Genomic DNA, 20705 nt, shown 5'->3' with positions numbered 1-20705 from the left:
AAGCTATCTATATCCATATTTTTAAAAAATGTTTCAACTCACTTGCAATCAGAAAAATGAAAATTAAAGCAACTGTGGTGTTCTATCTTGCCCCTATCAGAATGGCAAAGTTGACAAAAAAGCAAACTGACAAATATTGGAGAGGGTTTGCATAAAAATTGGTGGAACTTTGAATTGGTACAGCCATTCTAAAAATCAATTTGGAACTATGCCCAAGAAATTACTAAACTCTTTATGGCCTTGTCCCAGCAATATCACTATTAGACCAATAACCAAAGAAATAAAAAAAAAGTAAATTTTTTACTTTTTAATTTAAATTTAAATTAATTTAATTAAATTAATTTAAATTAAATTAAATAATTTAAATATTTAAAACATAAAATTATTTATATGTGTATAAAAATACTTATAATGTTTTTTTTTCCTCCACTGGCAAAGAACTGGGAGCTAAGGTGTCAATCAATTGAGGAATGGCTATACAAATTATGCCATGTGAATGTAATATAATATTATTGTGCTATAAGTAATGAAGAAAGTTTAGTTTAGAGAAACCTGGGAAGATTTGTATGAATTAATGCAGAGTGAAATGAACAAAACCTGGAGAAAAATGTATACCATAGTATTAACATTATAAAACTGAATAGCTTTGAAAGATATAAGAACCTTAACCAAATCAATATGTCTAGCATATGCAGATATGTCTAGCAGAGCAGATGGGTGAGTCACTTGTACCTTAGAACATCTGAATAGCTTTGAAAGATATAAGAACCTTAACCAAATCAATAATCAGCCATGATTCTAAAGGATCATTGATGAAAAATGTTACCTACTTTCTAGCAAAGAGTTGATGGACCCATAGGCAGAATGAGACAGGAATTTTTGAACAGGGTCATTGCGATATTTGTTTTGTTTTATTATGCTTATTTGTTAAACACTTTTATATTTCTTTTCTTTCCAGGGAAAGGAAATAGAGGTACTTGAAAGTTGAAAAAAATTTAATAAAAGAAAAATATTTGCTTTATTCTTTTTTATCTCTACTTAAGCCTTGCTTAAAAACCAGCATTGTGGTTTGGAGGTAAGTTGAGTGTTTACAATAGAGAGCAGGGGCTATCAAACTGAAAATGATAATTAGAATTTATATAGCACTTGGAGGTTTGCAAAGCACTTTACAAATATGATCTCATCTTATCCTTGCAACCATCTGGAAAGTAGGTACTCAAAAAACTAAAGCAGACAGAGCTTCAGGAACTTTCCCAGAATCAAAGCTTTGAACTCAGGTTTTCCTGACTCCAGATTCAGCTGGAGTGCACTCTGTATCTGCCACTAAAGACAGACCCATGTGTCTATCATCCACAAGGCAGCCAGACTAAGTATTGGGAAACTGGTCACTGAGTGATGATCTTTTTGACCACAGCATTTTACAAACACCATCAGCAATTTTATGTATGAAGTCATGGGTTTCATTTATTGAAAAATTTCTCTTTGTCAATAAATATCAACACTTACCTTTTAATTAATTACAGAACACACTGATCTCCTGACTTCTCTCTCCTACCCTTGCCTTCCAGGCAAATATGATATATCTCCACTCCATAAAGGGGGAACAAGATGGAATATAAAAAACTTGTGATGATGAGAACTGAGAACATGTTTTCCTACTTTGTTGTTTATTTAATACATTAAATTATATTGCTTTTCCCAAATCCTCATTACATGACCCATCACTTGTAATGAAGTCAATGTGGTAAAAACAATAGAATACCAAAATTGGAGTTTCAGAAGAACTGAGTTCAAATCCTGCTTACTGGATAGGAGACCTTTAGCAATAGACTTCCATTCCTCCTTTACAAGAAGACAGAATTTGAACTCAATTAGATGGAATAGATTTATTCCAGCTTTAAATTTAAACACTGAACTTTCATTATACTTCTAAGACACAAATATCTTCCTTTTCTTATGAAAACAACCAGATAGAAGATTTCATGAAGTACAATGCAGAGTAACTCTAGACATAACTTTCTTAGGTTACATGGACAAATTATATTCTGAAAATGAGCCAATTCCTTCTTTAAGTACTCTGGGCAAACAAACTCTCATTTCTTTTAAGAGACTTTGGGCAGCAGCCTACACATGTCCAAAACACGCTGATGCTGCAGAGTGGTAAGCACAAGTCTATTAAAATCAATCTGTTAATACTGTAACTCTCCACTAAAGAGGCTAAAACTGTCTTGTATGCAATATATATATATAAATATATATATATTTAGCTATATACATAGCTTCTCTTTAATGGAGAAGAGCATGGTAAAGCACCATATGAAAAGCAAAGAAAAACAAGATATAGATGATGTCTCAGAATACAATGCTTAATTATCGTCAGTTAACCTCTGTCAAGAGTCATTTTTAACCTTCTGAGGAAGAGTCAAGAGTTGTTTTGTAGTGTTTCTTAAATGAGTAGCTTTTCCACAGATTGGAGGGTCCTTCCAGAAAAGGTCCTCAGTAAATGTTGATGACTAGCTGGTGTCTGGGCCATATTTTTACCAGGGAGGGATTTTCTCCCACTCTTTGCATTTCATCCTGTGGCCATATAAAATGCATTCTCCTCTTCCAGTCAATTAAACAGTAAATGTGTGTGTATGTGTGTGTGTGTGTGTGTGTATGTAGAAAATGAAAACAACTGACTATAAGTGACGCAGGCAAGTCTCTTAAGAGTTCCAGAGAAGTTAGGGATCTCCATAAACAAAGTGAAATTTCCTCATTGGAAAGTTACTAATATGTATGAAATCATAGCTCTAGACCAAAAAAAAAAAAAAAAAAAAAAAAAAGAGGGTGGAGAAGAACAATGTATGTCCATTTCCCTATTTGGAAGAATGATAAGGGATCAAGTAAACACATAGACCAAGAGATCTTCGGGTTATAATATTTAGACTCATTAAAAAGACAGTCAGTACCTGGTCCAGAGAAAGACTTGCTTCAATTAAAATCCAACTTAATTCACTAAGACTTTATTGAGTATAGTTCATCATAGGGAAACAAAAGAAGCATAAGACAGAGTTCCTGCTATGAGAAGCTCCAGTCCAATTCATCCAGGAAACTTTAAAGTATTATTGAGTTATTGTATCCATTAAAGACTCCCACAGGTGACATATTAAAAAATTCGGTTAGACAGTGGTTCTTAGGGAAAAGACCTGGGGATTTTAGTAGATTCATTATGAGTCAAAGTGCGATGTTTCAGGCCAAAAAAAAGAGAAAAAAAAACTAATGTGAAGATCTGAAGGTGTATTTAGAGATGTGTGTGGTATCTAGAACAAGGGACATAATGGTTCAGCTGCAATCTGCCCTGATCAGTCACATCTGGGACACTACATTCAGTTCCAGATAACATATTTTAGCAAGGTCACTGACAACCTGAAAGACATCCAGAGGAAAGCAATCAGGATGCTGAGTACTCAAAACCATACCAAGTGAGGATTGGGTGAAGGAATTGGGGATTGTGGAATTGGGGACTGTTAATCTCCCCAGATTTAGTTTGATTTCAAATATTTTAATAATTGTCTTGTCAAAAGGCATTAGATTTAATCTACTTGGTACCAAAGGAAAGAACTAGAACCAATAGATAGAAATTACAGAAAAGAAGATATTACCTCAATATATGGAAGAGTTTCCTAACGATTCAAGTTATCTGAAAATGGAATAGGTTGTCTTAATAGTGGATTCCTTATCACTGAAGATTTCCAAGTGGAAACTACTACTTGTCTGCAGTGTTGAAGAAACGATACTTACTGGATATAGGATCTGAGCTAGATGAGCTCCAAGATCCCCCTCATTCTAGAACTCTATGATTCTACAAAGAGACATGATGGTTAACAAGCAAACCCTCTCCAGACACTTTGATCATATCAAATAACACTATACTTCAATGTACAAATTCTATCTTTAATATCAATAATAGCATTATATAATATTATCTCTTTTTTTTCCCTTATAACAATCCTGGGAGGCAGGTGCTATTATAAACCTCATTTTATAGATGAGTAAACTGAGGCAGACAGAGGTTAATTGACTTGCCCATGATCACACAATTAGTAAACTTCTAAGGTGTTATATATTTGCACTACGGGCAGAATGAGGACATTCAGTGATATCATGGTGTTGATACTTTCAAATTGGGGATGATGTTATATGTAGTCATGTGCTCTAAAGGCTAAAAAAGACACTAATATGGCATAGGGGGGAGAGAAAGACCCGAGTTTAAATTATCTTCAGATTCTAAGGCAAGTCATTTAACCTGTCTGCCATAATTTCCTCAACTGCAAGAAGGGAATAAAAATAACACTCATCTTCCAAGGTTGTGGTGAGGAGAAAATGAGATATTTGTAAAGTACTTTGGAAACCTTAAAGTGATATTTAAATACTAGTTATTAACATTATTACCATTTCAGACCAGGAATATGAATGCAGTGAAATATCTTCACTGAAATGAGTAACCATCTCACACCTACTAAAGTGGATAATATGACAAAAAAGAAAAATGTTGGATGTTAGAAGGGATGTTGGGAAAACTGGGACACTAATGTATTATTGGTGAGGTTGTTATGAATTGACCCAATTATTCTGGTGAGCAATTTGAAACTATGCCCAAAGTGCTATAAAACTGTACATACTTTTTGATCGCAGCAATACCTCTATGAGGTCTATATCCTAAAGACATAAAAAAAATGAAAAAGGGTTTATTTGTACAAAACTATTTATAGCGGCTCTTATTTGTGGTGGCTAAGAAATGAAAATTGAAGGGATGTTCCATCAATTGGAAAATAGCTAAACAAGCTTAGTATAGGATCGTAAAGGAATATTATTGTGTTGTAAGAAATGACAAACAAGATAATTTCAGAAAACCTGGAAAGGTCATATGAACTGATGCGTAGGGAAATGAATAGAACAGAAGAATGTTAAACATAGTAACAGCAATATTGTTCAATGAAGAACAGGGAATGACTTAGCTCTTCTCATGTAAGACAATCCCAAAGGACTAATGATGAAGTAAACTATCTGCCCCCAGAGAAAGAATTGATATTGATTGAATACAGACTAAAAGCATGCTATTTTCACTTTTATTTTTTTTCTTATACATAAAATATAAAATTCATATGGAGGCAAAAAAGTCAAGAATTCCAAGGAAATAAAAAGGAGATAAAGACAGAGAAGTGGGAATAAAGGGGAGCTTTAAAAAGGTACCAGATTCCACACTATACTAAAAAGCAGTAATTCTCACAAGAATTTGGTACTGGTTAGAAAACAGTGAGATCAATCAATGGAACAGGTTCTATACACAATATACAGAAGCAAATGAACCTAGTAGCCCATTATTTGATAAACACAAAGTCTCCAGCTACTAGGATAATGGCTCATTATTTGATTTTAAAAAAAAACTGTTGGAAAAATTGGACAGTAGTAAGGAAGAAAATTGATTTAAACTAACACTCCCATGCCTTATACCAGAATTAGTCCTAAATGGCTACATAGTCTTAAATATAAAAAGTGCAACTACTAGTGGATTTAAGATGATTCCAGTTCTAAATCTATGATCCTATGAATCCGCTTCAAATATCTGAATCCTCAAGGACTTGGCCAGAAAACACAAAGCATTTCTCTAGTCCTTACTTCTTGATTTGGTTGACTGGGTCCACAATCAGCACTAATACATACTCAGGTTACATAGAGAAACTCAGAGAGGAAGTCAAATGGAGATAGCCAAAGAGAGCCAACTTTACCTGCTCAGAGATAGAACATCTGGCGTTACCAGGATATTTTGTCTAACTATTTTCGAGAAAGTGAGCTTAAATTAGAGATGTAAAGGGAAAAACTAAATCTGAATGGAAAGGAAGAGGAAAAGGTCTCCAGAAAGTGGGTGGACTAAACAGCATTTCCCTCTTACAAAGTGAGACAAATGCAAAGAACTGAAAATCAAAGAGGTGTCCATCAAGTAGGGAGTGGCTGAACACATTATGGTGTATGTATATGGTGGAATACTACTTTGCTATGAGAAATGACAAAAGAGATAGTTTCAGAGAAGCATGGAAGGAATTGTAGGAACTAACGCAGAGTGAAGTGAAAGAACCAGGAAAACAATTTATACAAAAACCACAATATTATAAAGACAAATGACTTTGAAAGACTTAGGAACTCTGATCAACATATTGATCAACAAAAACTCCAGAGGACTTAAGATACAATGTGCAATAGAAAGGCAATGATAATAGAAAGGCAATAGCCTCAGTACAGATTAATCCACACTTTTTAGTGGCCAATGACAGGATTTGCTTTGCTTGACTATACATGTTTATAATAGGACTTTTGTTTTGGTTTTTGCTTTCTCAAGTGAGAAGGGAAGGAAAGAATATGAATCTGAAAACAGAATAAAATTGATTGTCTTTTTAAAAAAAATTTAAGTGAGCCAAATGGAAAAGGAAATGTAGAGCTTAATATTTGTTCTGAAGCCAGAGAATCATTCCATTTCAGTAAAGCAGTAGCACCAATGAGCATGATCCTAAGCATCCTAATTTATGTGAAGTCATCCTAAATGGAAGATGGATTTTAAAAAGTAACCTTAACATTGCACATATCTGTCACTGAGCAAGTATTTATTAAACATATATTATGTTACAGGAACTATGCTAAGCACTATAGAATAAGGTAAAGACTATCCCTGCCTTCAGGGAACTTGCATTCTAATGAAAGAAAACATGGAAGTAAATAGTTATAGACAAGCTACATATGGAGTAGATGGAAGATAGCAGCTGGAGTACCAGTAAAAGATTTAAAGGAAGTCACAGATTCTAAGCAGAGATGCATAGGAGGCAGCCAAGTACAAAATATAGAGCAAGTGGACCAATGTAGAAGAATCCCAATTTGTAAAGGAGAGCCAAGAGGAAGAAAGCTGAAAAACTAAGGATAGGCTTGGCTATGAAAAGCTTTAAATGCCAAAACTCAAATTAGACTCCCCAGATTACTAAATGTGTCAAACAGAAGGGTTAGTACTTTGGTTTGGTACTGTTTAAAAGTATAGCTAGAAAGAGCAATCAGTAAAACAGGTGAGATTTATATTCCAAGATAAGCCTCAAATAGACATCACTTGGATAATAAAAGGTGACATCATATACAAATTAGAGGAACAAGTAATAAAATATCTTTTACAACTATAGATAGAAGAAATTTGCAACGAAAAAAAGGATGTGGACAAAGGTGTGCTGGAGTCTGGACAAAGGTGTGCTGGAGTCAGCACAAATTAGCAAATACTACGAATAGTAATACAAATACTACAATTAACTGCTTGATCTTTGCAGCTAGTTATTCTGATAAAGAAAAAAAAATACAACATCTATATGATTAATGTTAATTCACATTTACAAAATCAAGAGCCACTCTTCAATCAATAAGTGAACAAGAAGTTTTCAAAGAAAGACACCCAAGCTATCAACAAAGTCTCCCTTCTTACTTCTATCTCTTAGCTATCCTAACTTGTTTCAAGACTCAGATTCAATACCATCAAAAGCAATAAGCTCAAAATGTCTTAACGTAAGAAGTTAATAGAAATAGTGGTATAAGTTAAAACTCCAGATCATCGAGCAATTTTGCAAAGTGACTTGTCTAAATCACTGCCAGAAGGAAGATATGCTCTCAAGGTAAATTCCAGAGGGGAGGGTTGGGGACGAGGAAGAGGAGGAGGAGGAGGAAGAGAGAGACAGAGAAAGAGAGAGACAGAGACAGAGACAGAGAGAGAGAGAGAGACAGGGAGAGACAAAGAGAAAGATCTACTTCATTGAGCTCTAAGCACCACATGATCTGCTTGATCATTAGTAAAAAAAAAAAAAAAAAAAAATTTAGAAGTCTATTGAAACATTTTATATCTATAATATGATGATCAAAACTATAACCAGGACCAGCCTAGGTAAAATATGTTAAAGGCACCTTCTCATTTCTGCTTTTATGTCCTTTTCTTCTCCTCAACTATCCTTGGTTGCCCAATTCAGTTCAATTCAATAAACATTTTTTTAAGAACGAGGTGCTAGAAATACAGAGAGAATAATGATTTCCCTGACCTCAAGAAGCTTACATCCAAAGTCCTAATCAGGACCACTCTCCCCAGGCTATAAATAATTGCTTTCTACTCTCCCTTGTCAACCCTGAATCAATCCTATGACCTTTTCCAACAGTCCTTGGAAACTATCAGTTGGAAAAGATCTGATAAATTAACTCGATAAGGTGTTAATGATTGGTAAAAGCTGAATATGTTACCCCTCCCTAGCCTATTTGTATTTTAACCCGGGATGTTGCCTTGACTCAAAAGGAGTGGCTCTTATTACAGCCTTTCAAGGATGTTGAGGCAAAGGGGTTTTCCCAGCACACAGGTGACTGCTAGCTCCTGCTGTTTATGGCAGGCTCGGCCACTTCCCTAAGGCATACAGAACAGGGAGCTCCCTGGTTGATTATGGTAGTTCCAACACCAATGACAGATGACAGTGAGACATCTAAACATGAAAGTGGTGGATATTTACTGCACAGGAACACAGACTCTCACCTGCTTAGGAGTCAAGTGGTATACTTATTATCATCCCCATTGTAGAGAAGAAACTGAGGCTCCCAGAGATTTAATCATTTGCCCATGGCCATACAGTCTGTCAAAGAATTCAAACTCTGGTCTCTCGACCTCTCTGCCACTGGTCATTTAGCTGTATTTGAAGAGGGATCTCTAGAACTCATTGAGAGTACTGGGACACTTCCAAGTTTTATTATATTTTCTGCTTATCTTTCTGACTTCATGAATCCACCACTCAGTCAGTGTCTCACATCTGCAACCTTGAGGTCCTATTGATTCTGTCCTCACCTAGTTCATCAGCAGCCAGATGCCACAACTGAGTCCACCCCTGCAAAATCTTTTTTGCTTCTTCTCTATTCCCTGAGGAATACAGGCTCAGATACCTGGGGAGCCAAATGATTCCATCAATATTCCTGCTGTCCCATGGGGTAGAGTTGAAGAAGTGATCGGACCATACCTAAGCTTATAGTTTTAAAGCTTAAAAGGACCTTACAGATCAACTAAGTTCAATCTGCCATTTTATTCATGAGGACATTGGGATCCCAAGTGATAGGACACTTCCCTGATGTTACACAGCTAGTTAGTAAGTGTCAGGGGTAGGATTTGAAGATAGATTTTCTTATTCCAAACCCAACACTCTTTACTCTGTACTATGGTGATGTGCTCAGACCACATCATATATATATATATATATATATATATATATATATATACACACATATATATATTTCTCCTTTAAGATATATATACATATATATCTTAAAGGAGAAAAATTTATTTGATATTTATTCTCTTTTGTAGTTGTAGAAAAAATGAATTTCTAAGTTCCCATTAATTAGGGTACTATTCTATCTAGTAAATATGTAAAATCGGGGGAAATGCACTTTGACTAGGCCTGAGGAGTGGTGTTTGTGTGCCTGGAGCAGAGACCCAGTGCCCCTTTTCTATTACTGTCCACCAGAGAAATAAATCCCAAATAAAAATCCAACATATGCACCTTAAAATCATAAAATAAACACCTTTCTGCCAATGAAAGGAAAATTGTAAAAATATGCATTTGGAAAAAGTAAGATAAAGGTGTTATTCATTAACACTTCCTCGTGTTAATACTCTAGGCAATGTCTAATTTGTTTATTTCCAGTGCTGCTTCTGATTTTGACTTTATTTTTTCCATAAGAAGCTCAAGCAATAAAAAATTAATCATCAGGTTATTCACCTAGACGATAGTTACTTTTTGCAAGAGAGGTAGAAGGGTGGATAGCAGAATGATTAAAAAGCTGGATTAAAGTCTTATTTTTACACACACTGTCTGTGTCACCCTCACAATAACTCTGGAAAAAAACACTTAATTTCTCAGGAGCTCGAGTGGCTCTGAGGTTGATCTGCATCCTTGGTGGGACTTCCACACCAAGAATCCTCTTCATGACAAAATCAGCGGCTATTACACCCTCCTAGCATCTAACCACACACATCAGAAATGTGAAGCACGGGGAGCTAGGAAATATGACTTGATTCTGGGGTAGCTGGAACAGTTTGGTGACTCAGTGGTAACCTCAAATGAGATCATATCCACAAGGTGTTTATCACAGTGTCTGGTACCTACTAGGAACATTTTTCTTGTTATTGTTGTTAGACATATAGTGGGTACTTTTTTGTGCTATTGTTAGGCAACTAGGTCAATGTAGCAGATAGAGTATTGAACCTAGAGTGAGGAAAACAAGTTCATATGCAGTCTCAGACACTGGCTGTGTGACCCTGTGTGCCTCAGTTTCCTATCTGTAAAATGAGCTGGAGAAGGAAATGGCCAACCACTCCGGTGTCTTCGCCAAGAAAACCCCAAATGGAGTCAAGGAGAGTCAGATGTGACTGAAAAATGAGTGGAAACAACAATCTCTCTGGGTCTGAATACATTTCTCTGCAAAATTAGATGACTTTGAAGGCTTTTTTCTGGCCTAAAAGCAGGATATAATGACATGATTCTATGCAAAAGGGGTTCCACTCTCCTTCAATATTTTCCCAGCCCAAGGTAATCCTACTGGGTAAAAGGGGGAAAAAAAGAGAATGAATAAGTAAGTCAGACATGGATCTACAGTGGACTTGTCTGAACAAGAGCTGTAAGAAATGAGTTTGTAGCTGAATTATTCTAAACTCTTGACCTCTCATTGCCAAGTTAAAGTCAGTTCAGTGCAAACAATACAGCCTGGTCATATCAATAATCTGTTAATAAATATGACGTTTTTGATAATTGTTGGTAAATATGATTCCACCAGTGACTCAGCTTTCAAAAGGGAAACATATCAACAGCTATGGTACAGTTCTTTACTCTGACTCTGACTCATTAAACTGAATATTCCCTTGTTTGGACAAAGTGAAATCCTCACTCAACAAATCCTATAAATTACTGAGAAAACACCTATAATTTACACTTATATGGTGATAACTCCTGGAAATCAAGAATTATCTTGTTATTGTATTAGATGACTGAAAAAATTTTTAAAACCAGTTTAGCTATATCTCAAATTAGGAAACTAGAATTAAATCTCACAGGGCTGACAAGTGAAACATTCCCAAAAGAAGAGCAGTGTGGAAAAGTGAGGTGGAAGTAAAGTAAGAGGACCTGCATTTAAACCCTGATTCTGCTATGGGCAACCTGTGTGCCAGTGGATAAAGCAGTCCATTTTTCGTGCCTCAGATTCCTTATCTGTAAGATGAGAGCATTGGACTACATGACCTCTGAAGTCGTGTCCAAATCTAGATTTATGGGTCTCTGATACTTCCAAGCTTAAAATGGATGTTTCTAAGATGCTTTAAAGAACATACACACATGAACATATATGTATGTGTATGTATGTGTATATGTAATATACAATTTTATTTAAGTCTTAAGACAAGCTTGTGAATGAAAAATTTGACGTGGAGATGTTTTGTAGCTTGTCAAGCTAAATGGTGAGAGAACAAAAACCAGAACCCCAGATCTCCTGCACCCTAACTGGGCTTCCCCTATTACACTGTTCCACATCCTATGGGATGCCAGGCAATTGGGTAATAGAGTGAATGAGCTGGATACCTCATAGCCACGTTGCTGCCATCAATAACAATGGGTCTCAAATGGTTGTCGGGGTCCTCCACCTCATCCTCAGGATCCGCACCCAGAAGCCGTGGGGACAGGTCCGCAGTGCCACCGCAGCCCCGGGCAACGAGTTTTGGAGCGGGGTTCTCCCCACAGCTCTCCCCGGCCTGAGGGCGGCTGCCCATCTGGATCAGCTCCTGGAGGATGTCATTCACCAGTGCCCCCTGGCCGAGCTTTGCCAGCACTCTGACGACGCCCTCCCGGCTGTAGCCCAGCTTTCGGAAGAACTCCAGCTTCTCTGTGTGGGGCTCCATCGAAAGCACCCCCGCCTGGCTGGGGGACAGGCGAGGCTCTGGCTCCCTGTGGAGTCAGCCCCTTCTGGCTCCTGGACTTGGTTTTGGTCCTCACCACCAACATGCAGATGTATGAACTGAAAGAGAGGAAAAATCATCAGTCTTTTTTTTTTTTCCCAACCTGGCAGTGAAAATGTCAGTTTACTGAGGACAAATTATTTATACAGTTGCTCCTATACACTTTATCTTTCAGGAAATCATGGTCCCTTTGGGGATTTTCAGTTGCTCGGTGTGGTTAGTGAGCCACAGATACCATCACCCTGCTTTTACTAGTACAATCTCAAAATGTCAGCTCCGTACCCATGGGCAAACTTCATCAAACAAAGAGGAAAGAGTGAAGTAGGAAAATGAGGAGAGAAGTGGTTTTGGAGCATTGCTACAGATCACAAACCCATTGCAAAAGTCCTTCTTTTGGAAAAATATATTTTTTTAAATCTTAGAATTTTGGAAAAAAATCATTCCTATAATGTTTTGCATAATTATACAAGTATAACCTATATCAGACTGCTTGCTGTCCTTAGGAAAGAAGGAGGCAAAGGAGGGAGTGAGAAAAAAATTGGAACTCAAAAATCTTTTTTTAAAAATAGCTTTTTATTTTCAGAATACATGCAAAGATAGTTTTCAGCATTCACCCTTACAAAAATGAATGTGGAAAACTATCTTTACCTGTGATTGGAAAAAAGGAATATTGTTGAAATTTTTTTTAAATCTTCATAATTTGATGCCAAAAAGAAAAAAGAAAAAGAAAAAAGAAAAATTATTCCAAAAATTTTTTGGGGAAAAAAAAATCTTTTCAAAAACCTTTTAGAAAAATCTACATTCCTCTCCCCCGACACATACACAACACACAACACACACACACACATACACACAGAGTCAGGTAAAATGTCCTTCCTGAAAAACTTGCCCTATCTACCTTCTATCATCCAGGTTTCATCATTCAATGCCATCAACTATGATCTCTGTCTTATAATTTAATTCTAGTTGACTTGAAGTTTTAAAACTCTTTGCAAAACAAGCAAGATCAGTTCCTAGGAGATCTTGGGTTAGTTCTTTCTTAGAATAACATGGAAAATAAATTCTGAGCAGGAAGGGACTTGAGCAAACATCTAGTCCATCTTCCTTTGTCTTACAGATAAGCCAACTTAGACCTTGCAATGAGCTGTCTTTGCTCCGACCTCCCAGCCCCCTTTCCAATCCATCCCCTAAACAGGTATAAGTGGTATTCCCAAAGATCTGACATTGATGTTCCCCTCCTCAAGACACTTCAGTAATTTTCTAGTGCCTCTATGATAAAGCACAGCCTGCACTATTTAGCATTTAAAAACCCTTCACAATCTAATTCTAAGGCTTTATACACACTATATTTCTGCCATCCTGGCTTACTTCCTACTTCCTGTCTACAACAGTCCATCTCCTCCCTCCCTAACTTTGCAAAGACTTTCTCCAATGCCTCCAATGTTTAAAATCCCTGACCATCTTCAAGACTCAGCTCAAATATCACTTTCTACAAGAAGAGTTTATCCCCTGGTTATTAGGGTTCACTCTCAATCCTGAAATCATTTTGCATTTATTTTTAATTTAATTATCTGTATATATGTGCATGTGCTACTTCCTCCCTGCAGAATGGTCAGATTTTTTATTATTTTTATTATTATAGCTTTTTATTTACAAGATATATGCATGGGTAATTTTTCAGCATTGACAGTTGCAAAACCTTTTGTTAATGACCAGACTTTTAAAAAATTCTTTGCATCCCTAGCACGTTACATAATACCTAACATATACCAGGCAGGAAAGCAGTCAATGAACATGTATTAAAGAGCCTAACCTCTGTGGAACTGAAGCAACTTTTCTAAGAACACTCAGGGAGTAGGTAGCTGGGTTGGGTTTCAGACCCATGTCCTTTCATCCTGTGTCTGGAATTGTTAGCCTCCTAACACACTGCCTCTCCCTAGACAACGAGTAGTTCAGAAGAACTCCAGAGGATTGCTGTGGACTCTGTCCAGCCCAACATAAAATGGGTAAAGCCCCAGTGTGATATGGTGGGGCTGGGGATTCTCTTAGTAAAGATACTGGAATGGTTTGGGGAGTCCCACAAAGCATGGGACCATGGCTCTAAAAACCCCTCTGGACCTCAGAACCACGTTCCTGAGCTGGCTACCTTTGTCCCTCCCCATCCTTCCCCCTTTTAGCTTCTTTTTGGGGTGTGCTTTCTCCCATTGAAGGGCAGGGACTTTCTTTTCGCCTCTATTTGCCTCCTCAGCACTTTGCGCTGCGCCTGGCTGGGAGTAAGCACAAAAAAATCATGCCAGTTTCCTTCCTCTCTTCTTTCCTAAAGTTGGAAAGGAACCTGGTCAGTCAGACTCCAACCCCCTCATTTTGCAATTAAGAAAACTGAGGCTCAGAAAGGGTAACAGTCACACAAAGAGAGCAAATAATAAGTGCGGGGCTGGGACACTGACCCAGGACCCAAGACTCTAAGTTCTGGGCTCTTTCCAGAACGGGATCTGAACTCAGGGATTTATACTCTAGAGCCAGTTTTGTTCCCATCACAGCACTAGGCGGCACAGGGCACTGGGCGTGGATTCAGGAAAATTTATCTTCATGAATTCAAATTCAGTCTCAGATACTTACTAGCTGTGTGACTCTAGGCAAGTCACTTTTTCTTGTTTGCCTCAGTTTCCTTAACTGTAAAATGAGTCGGAGAAGGAAATGGCAAATCACCCCAGTATCTTTGCCAAGAAAGCCCCAAATGGGGTCAGAAAAATTTGGATATGAGAAATAATGCACTGCCCTTCTTCCTCATTTAGATTCCTCCTCTTAATGTTTACTATTCATTACTATTCACTAAAATGCTCTCGCTGGGATAAAAATAACAATCATAAAGTTGGATACATTGAGGTCAGTAAAAATCTAAGAATTTTGCAAACATTCAAACAAACCTATTTCCTAGTTGCAGGTTAAAAATCTTGAGAGAAGTAGAGGTTCTCTGGATAGACTGAAAGAGAAATAGTGAAAATTTCTCAGACCTATTCATTTCCACGTGTTGATTATGTTTTAAAAGGGAGAAAAGTATCGTCCTGCCAATATAAATAAAGCAGCCAAAACAAATGCAAGATGAGTTCTCCAAAATCACACATTTGTTAATAACAAACCAAAGAAAAGAACCAATATTTATTTCATCAAGGATAAAATTCTAAGATCCAAGAGTCATCATCATCAAGTACAGCTTAGTTGTCCTCCTAAACCTAAAGTGGATTCCATGTTCCAGCATTTAAAAAAAAAAAAAAAAGAAGAATCCTTCCAAAAGGAGATAAATTGAAGATTTTCTTTTTAAGGACTACGTTTTCTTGTCAATAAACTGTACATTTAGTGATATAGTGCTATACATTCAAAATACTAGAGTATTTTGAGTTGTATATTAGTTATTAGAGTAATATATTAGAATATTATAGTAAAAATACTTGTTTGCCTGAGACATTTAAAGATATATATATATATATATATATATATACACATACATATTTGTATGTATATGTCTGTGTATATATGTATATATGTATATGTGTGTATATACATATAGACCTGGACCCATATATACATAAATATATATAATATATATTTTTGTTGTTCACTTGTTCGGTCATGTCCAACTCTTTGTAATCCTATTTGGGGTTTTCTCAGTAGAGATACTGGAGTGGTTTGCCATTTCCTCCTCCAGTTCATTTTATAAATGAATAAATGGAAGCAAACAAGGTTATGTGACTTGCTCAGGGTCATGCATCTAGTATCTGAGCTGGATTTGAACTTCTGGCTCCAGGACTGGTGCTCTATTCACTGTGCTACCTATAAGTATGTATGTACATATAATGTGTATGTGTGTATATGGAGATATAGGTACAGATCTGTGGTTTCATCAATATAGAATAAAATTATCCCACTAGGGCAGCTGAATAATGTATATGTAACTTATGTCTTACAGAGTTACCCAGGGACGCTGTGAATTTAAGTGACCTGACTAGGGTCACAATTAGTATGCACCAGAAGCAGAACTAACTTACACTCAGTTCTTCCAGACTCCAAGGCGTTCGTTTTCTCTCTCTCTCTCTCTGAATGTCTGTCTCAATCTCAATTAAAGAGGGGGGCTGTTTTAAGAGGCAAAGGAGACCAAATATTTCTAATAAAAATCACCTATAAATACCATGAAGGCAGGAGTTGTTTCATTTAGTATTTATATCCAGAACCTAACACAGTGACTAGCACATAGCAGATGTTTAATACGTGCTTGTTGATTGACTGAAATCTGCTACTTTAGAACTCTTTAAAACATTTTTTGGGGTTTTACAAATTCCTAAATGAAGGGAGATATTTCTGAAGAGTGAAAAAAGAACTCCAAAATATCTACCTCCAATCCCACTCCCACCAGCTCTTGGGCTCCATGCTACATTTTGTTTAACAGCTTCCTTAAAAGCTACAGATTGGGCCTTCAGCTCTATTTTGCCTAAGCAGTTTTCCCCCTCCTTACCCCTTCTTTCTTCCCATTTTTTAATCTTGAAAGAGTTAAACATTTCCCTGACGTTCTCTTCCTCTGCCCTGACTGGAAATGACAAGCAGTACTGCTGATTAATAATGCTTTGCAAAATCTGTAACCTCTCCTTGCCAAAGCTTTGCAATACTTGTGAAATCTATAGCATCATAATTACCTTTCTGCAGCCTGTGAACCAAGGGGACGATGGAAAGAGATGTAAATAGATCCCAAAAGCATTCAAAGACGAAGGAAACATAGGGATAAGAAGGATCTTCCATAGGAGGAACTATGTGAAATTCTCTTCAAAAAGTTTCCTTCTCCTGCTATAACTAGAATTGATTGATATTCATTGAATGCCCCCAGTACAGGAGATCAGGCCTCAGAAATTTCTCTGAACTTGAGTGTCACTGGCAGATCAAAGACCTAGTAAGGAAAGAAGAAAGGACAGAAGAAAATGTAAGAGGAAAAAAGATTGATAGGGAGAATGGGGAAAAGAATAAATAAAAAAATATAAAGAGATGAGGACGGAGAGAAAGGTGGCGGTGGGAAATGATGTGAGGCAAAAGAAAGAGATTGCTCACCTCTATGGCTTAATGCATCTAGGGTATTCAGGAACAAAAATGGTGCTAGTGCTGCTAGCAGAAGAAAACAAACTTACATTATTCCTGTTCTATCTGTGGAAAATTCTCCCTAATCCCTAAGAAGTACAGAGTTGCATCAATAATATCTTCAGATGCATCTCGGTGGCACAGGTTGCTCCTACTCAGCATTCGGTACCACAAAAAGAGCAAAGTTTCCCCCCATAAAAATACAGTTCTCACCATCCAGAGGAGGCTCTTCTGTGGCCACAGGCTAAGTCACAATCCCAACTCAACTCAGTTCAATAAGCAATTACCAGGCAGCTGTGTGTAGGAGGCACTGCCCCTTGCTAAGCTTCTTGGACCATTAGCTGAACTCCAATCAGCATAGCCTGTTAGGTCCATTCCCCAGTCTTTTAGAGAACTCTGATGAAATCCTCACTATCAACTTTAAGTTTCTCAAGTGTTCACACATGAGGAAGAAAAGACTTATTTGACCTCCTGTTTCTAAACAGAGCTCTCACAACAAAAGAAAAAAAAATCTGCCTTTGCCCAAAACCAACACTCGAACACAAGGTAGAATTCACCAGTTTACAGAGTGATTTATGAAAAACACAGAAGCCAAAGCTTTCAAAGAATAGATCTTGAGGACATGTTCCTGATTTGCTTTGGCTTGGTTTTTCACACTATCCCAGAGAGTTATGTCAATTGCCTCAAGTTTTAGTTATGGCAAAATCTGTACTCACCAGGATACTGATTTGTATTCGTGTTCAAATGGAAGAAAGAAAAAGAGGGAGTGGAATTTGTAAAAATATACTGGTACCTACTTTTAGAGTCAGCCTCCTATCCTGAGTCACAGGGAACCACTAAAGTCATTCTCTGCCTAATCCCCAGCTGGCTGACTACCACCAAGTAGCCAAATAACTTCCTCTCACTCCTCAAATATTGTCTTTTCCCACTCTCCTGGAATTGGGCTCTAAAAACTCATTCTCATTTTTTAAACCCTTGTCTGTTTAGGAGGAATAACGTTGAAGAAGACACTAAACATTCCTAACTTGCATTTAATGAAGCTTACTCACAAACCAATCATTAAAAATAAGATGTTTTTAAGGAAAGGAGTTCACATTCAAAAATATCCAGGGAATTACCATCCCTTATTGTACACAAGAAAAATAGCTTCTGAGATCACAGCCACATTCATTCATTCTCGCAAACACTTACTAACAATCAACATAAGATCTTCCTTTGATTAACTTTTCCCCAGAAACCGCTACTTCAAATTAAGTATGATTTTACAAAAATGTGTAAGAATTTGGCCTGAAGAAATTTAAAGGCTGTTTAATTCTCCACTTGAGTCCATAATACAAAGACTGAAGCTATGAGAAATCAGATTGCTCAGACGAATTTTAAGGACACAAAAAGAAGAAAAATTTACATGCCTCTCTTCCCTTCATTTCACTGCCTTCCCCTTGGGGCCAGTTTCCCAGAAAAGGACTGATGCTTACCAACAGTGGCACCTGTTTCCTGCCTTGGCTTGTCGAATGTGAGCTTTGCCAGTGAACACCTGAGTCACCCAATGATGGAGCCAGTCTGAGCCCGGACAGCCTCTGGAGGAAGTCAAAGCTGAATTCGCAGACTTAGTGGAGTCAGCGGAGAGAGAGAAAAGCAAACAGACATGACATGACAACTGAGCTCCGAGGACAGTTGTTAGTTATTCCATATCAGCACCTTACTTCCGTAACTGCTGGGCTTTTGAGTGAGCTCGTTTTGCTTTGAGTTTAAAAAAAAAAAAAGATAGAAAGAATACACACAAACTTATGCAAAAGGCTTGCTTAAAACTTTCACATGAGTCAGAGATTCAAAGTTCAATAACCACATGCAAAAACGACTGGCAAGAAAGTTTTAGGCAGTGGGATATTTTACAAAATAGATTAAGGGAACAGTAAAGGGTGAGTCAGATGAGAAATTATTTTTAAATTCTGAGGATTTGGATCTATTGTTATTAAAAATAATAATAGTGGAGCCTTCTAATGCTTATTTTACATACGTTATCTCATCAGAGTCCCACGCTACTATTAGCCCTGTTTTTCAGATAAGAAATTTGAGGCTCACGGAGATGAAGTCATTTGAGGCTCACATACTAGCAAATATCTCCGGTAGGATCTGAATCTCGGTCTTGGTGACCCCGAGTTCAGGACTCTCGACCACCGTATCACTGTATCTCTCTGGTGAACAGAAAACCTCACTCGAGCTAAGGATCACACAGACTTGCACCGGAAGAGCCCTTGAAGGTCTTCTATGATAAAAAGCAGGTTTTGAGAGTTTAATGTGATGTCCCCAAAATTACAATAAATCAGAGGTTAGGACTGCAATTCAGTCCAACTGGTGGTAGCCAGTTTTTCTGACAAACTCAGACTGCTAACTGTGATTCCATTCTTAGGGCTCGTGTTATTAAAGAAGGGTGGAAAATACTTTATGGTGGGGGAATTAGAGGGAAGACTGAAGTATATGGCAGGTGTATGAGAGATAAGGGCATGTATAAACTCAAAGGACAAAAAAGAAGGAAAAAGCATCAGAGAATGCTCGCTCTCTGCTGCAGACTTTAGTTACACTGCCAAAGCCAAAGCAAAATGGCATTTGGTCTATCTCTGTTTCTGTCTCTCTCTCTGTGTCTGTCTGTCTGTCTGTCTCTTTCCTTTGTCTTTTTCTCTCTCTTTTAGTCTGTCACTCTCTCTCTCTCTCTTTGCCTATGACTGTGTGTGTATGTATATGTGTTTATGTGTATGTGTGTGTATATCTGTTTGTCTCTCTCTTACTTTTTCTCAATAAAAAAACTTAAAGCATGGGTTCTCACATTTTTTGTGTGTATCATGGACTCCTGTGGCAATCTAGTGAAGTTTATAACCACTTCTCAGATAAATCTTAAATGTGTAAAGTTAAAATATCAAGATTAGAAAAGAAAGCAATTGAAATAAAGATGTCTTTTTTTCTATCCAAGTTTACAGACTTTCTGAAATCTGTTAAGAATACTAGTCAAAAAGGAATATATTGCTCTTTAATTTCAGTATCTGCATTATAACAGGTTTTAATATCTTTGCAAAGAGCCAGATATTTAGCCTAGAGATGGGCACAAAAATAGAATTAATGGAAGGCAGAAAGTAGAGAGAAAAGGAAGGAAGGAAGGGAGAGATGCGGAAGAGAGGGAAGGAGGAGGAAAGAAAGGAAAGAGGAAGGATGAGGAGAGAGGGAGGATAGGAGGGAGGGAGAGAGGGAGGATAGGAGAGAGAAAAGGAGGGAAGAATGACAGAGAGGAGGGAGAGATACAGGTACTATAATCTATTTCCTTGAATGCCCATCATCAGATTCAAAATAACTGCTCAATCTACCTGTAAGTATAACAAGTCTTAATAGGTAGAAAAACCATCCTTGTTGTGCTCCAGAAACGAGGCATGTCATAAGTCAAAAGTTGTATTAATCAAATTCATATGAACAAAATCATTTATTGAAGGCCTCAAGGGAGCTAATTAATGTCAAGAAGGCTATGAGGCATCTTCGTATAAAATAAAGGTTTGGGTTA

General features: G+C 37.2%; 1 protein-coding gene across 3 annotated transcripts in view; it reads right to left on the bottom strand.

Annotated features, from left to right (window-relative positions):
• Positions 1–19076, bottom strand: part of ZC3H12D (zinc finger CCCH-type containing 12D) — a 47291-nt gene extending 28215 nt beyond the window's left edge. Inside the window, exons 1-2 of one of the 3 annotated variants that reach the window (XM_031937643.1) lie at positions 18634–19076; positions 11664–12096 (exon numbers count right to left, since the gene is read on the bottom strand). In XM_031937643.1, the coding sequence (XP_031793503.1) occupies positions 11664–11980 (317 nt within the window). In that variant the 5' untranslated portion in view covers positions 11981–12096; positions 18634–19076. Of the gene's footprint in view, positions 1–11663; positions 12097–16725; positions 16997–17371; positions 17933–18633 lie in introns of those variants that run through there. The other 2 variants (XM_031937644.1, XM_031937645.1) reach the window with 2 other exon arrangements.
• Positions 19077–20705: the final 1629 nt, after the last annotated feature.

The sequence above is a fragment of the Sarcophilus harrisii genome, chromosome 4 (assembly GCF_902635505.1).
Source record: "Sarcophilus harrisii chromosome 4, mSarHar1.11, whole genome shotgun sequence".
Lineage (NCBI taxonomy): Eukaryota > Metazoa > Chordata > Mammalia > Dasyuromorphia > Dasyuridae > Sarcophilus > Sarcophilus harrisii.
The sequence above is the reverse complement of the archived record's forward strand: the minus strand, read 5'-3'. Positions and strand labels throughout refer to the sequence as shown.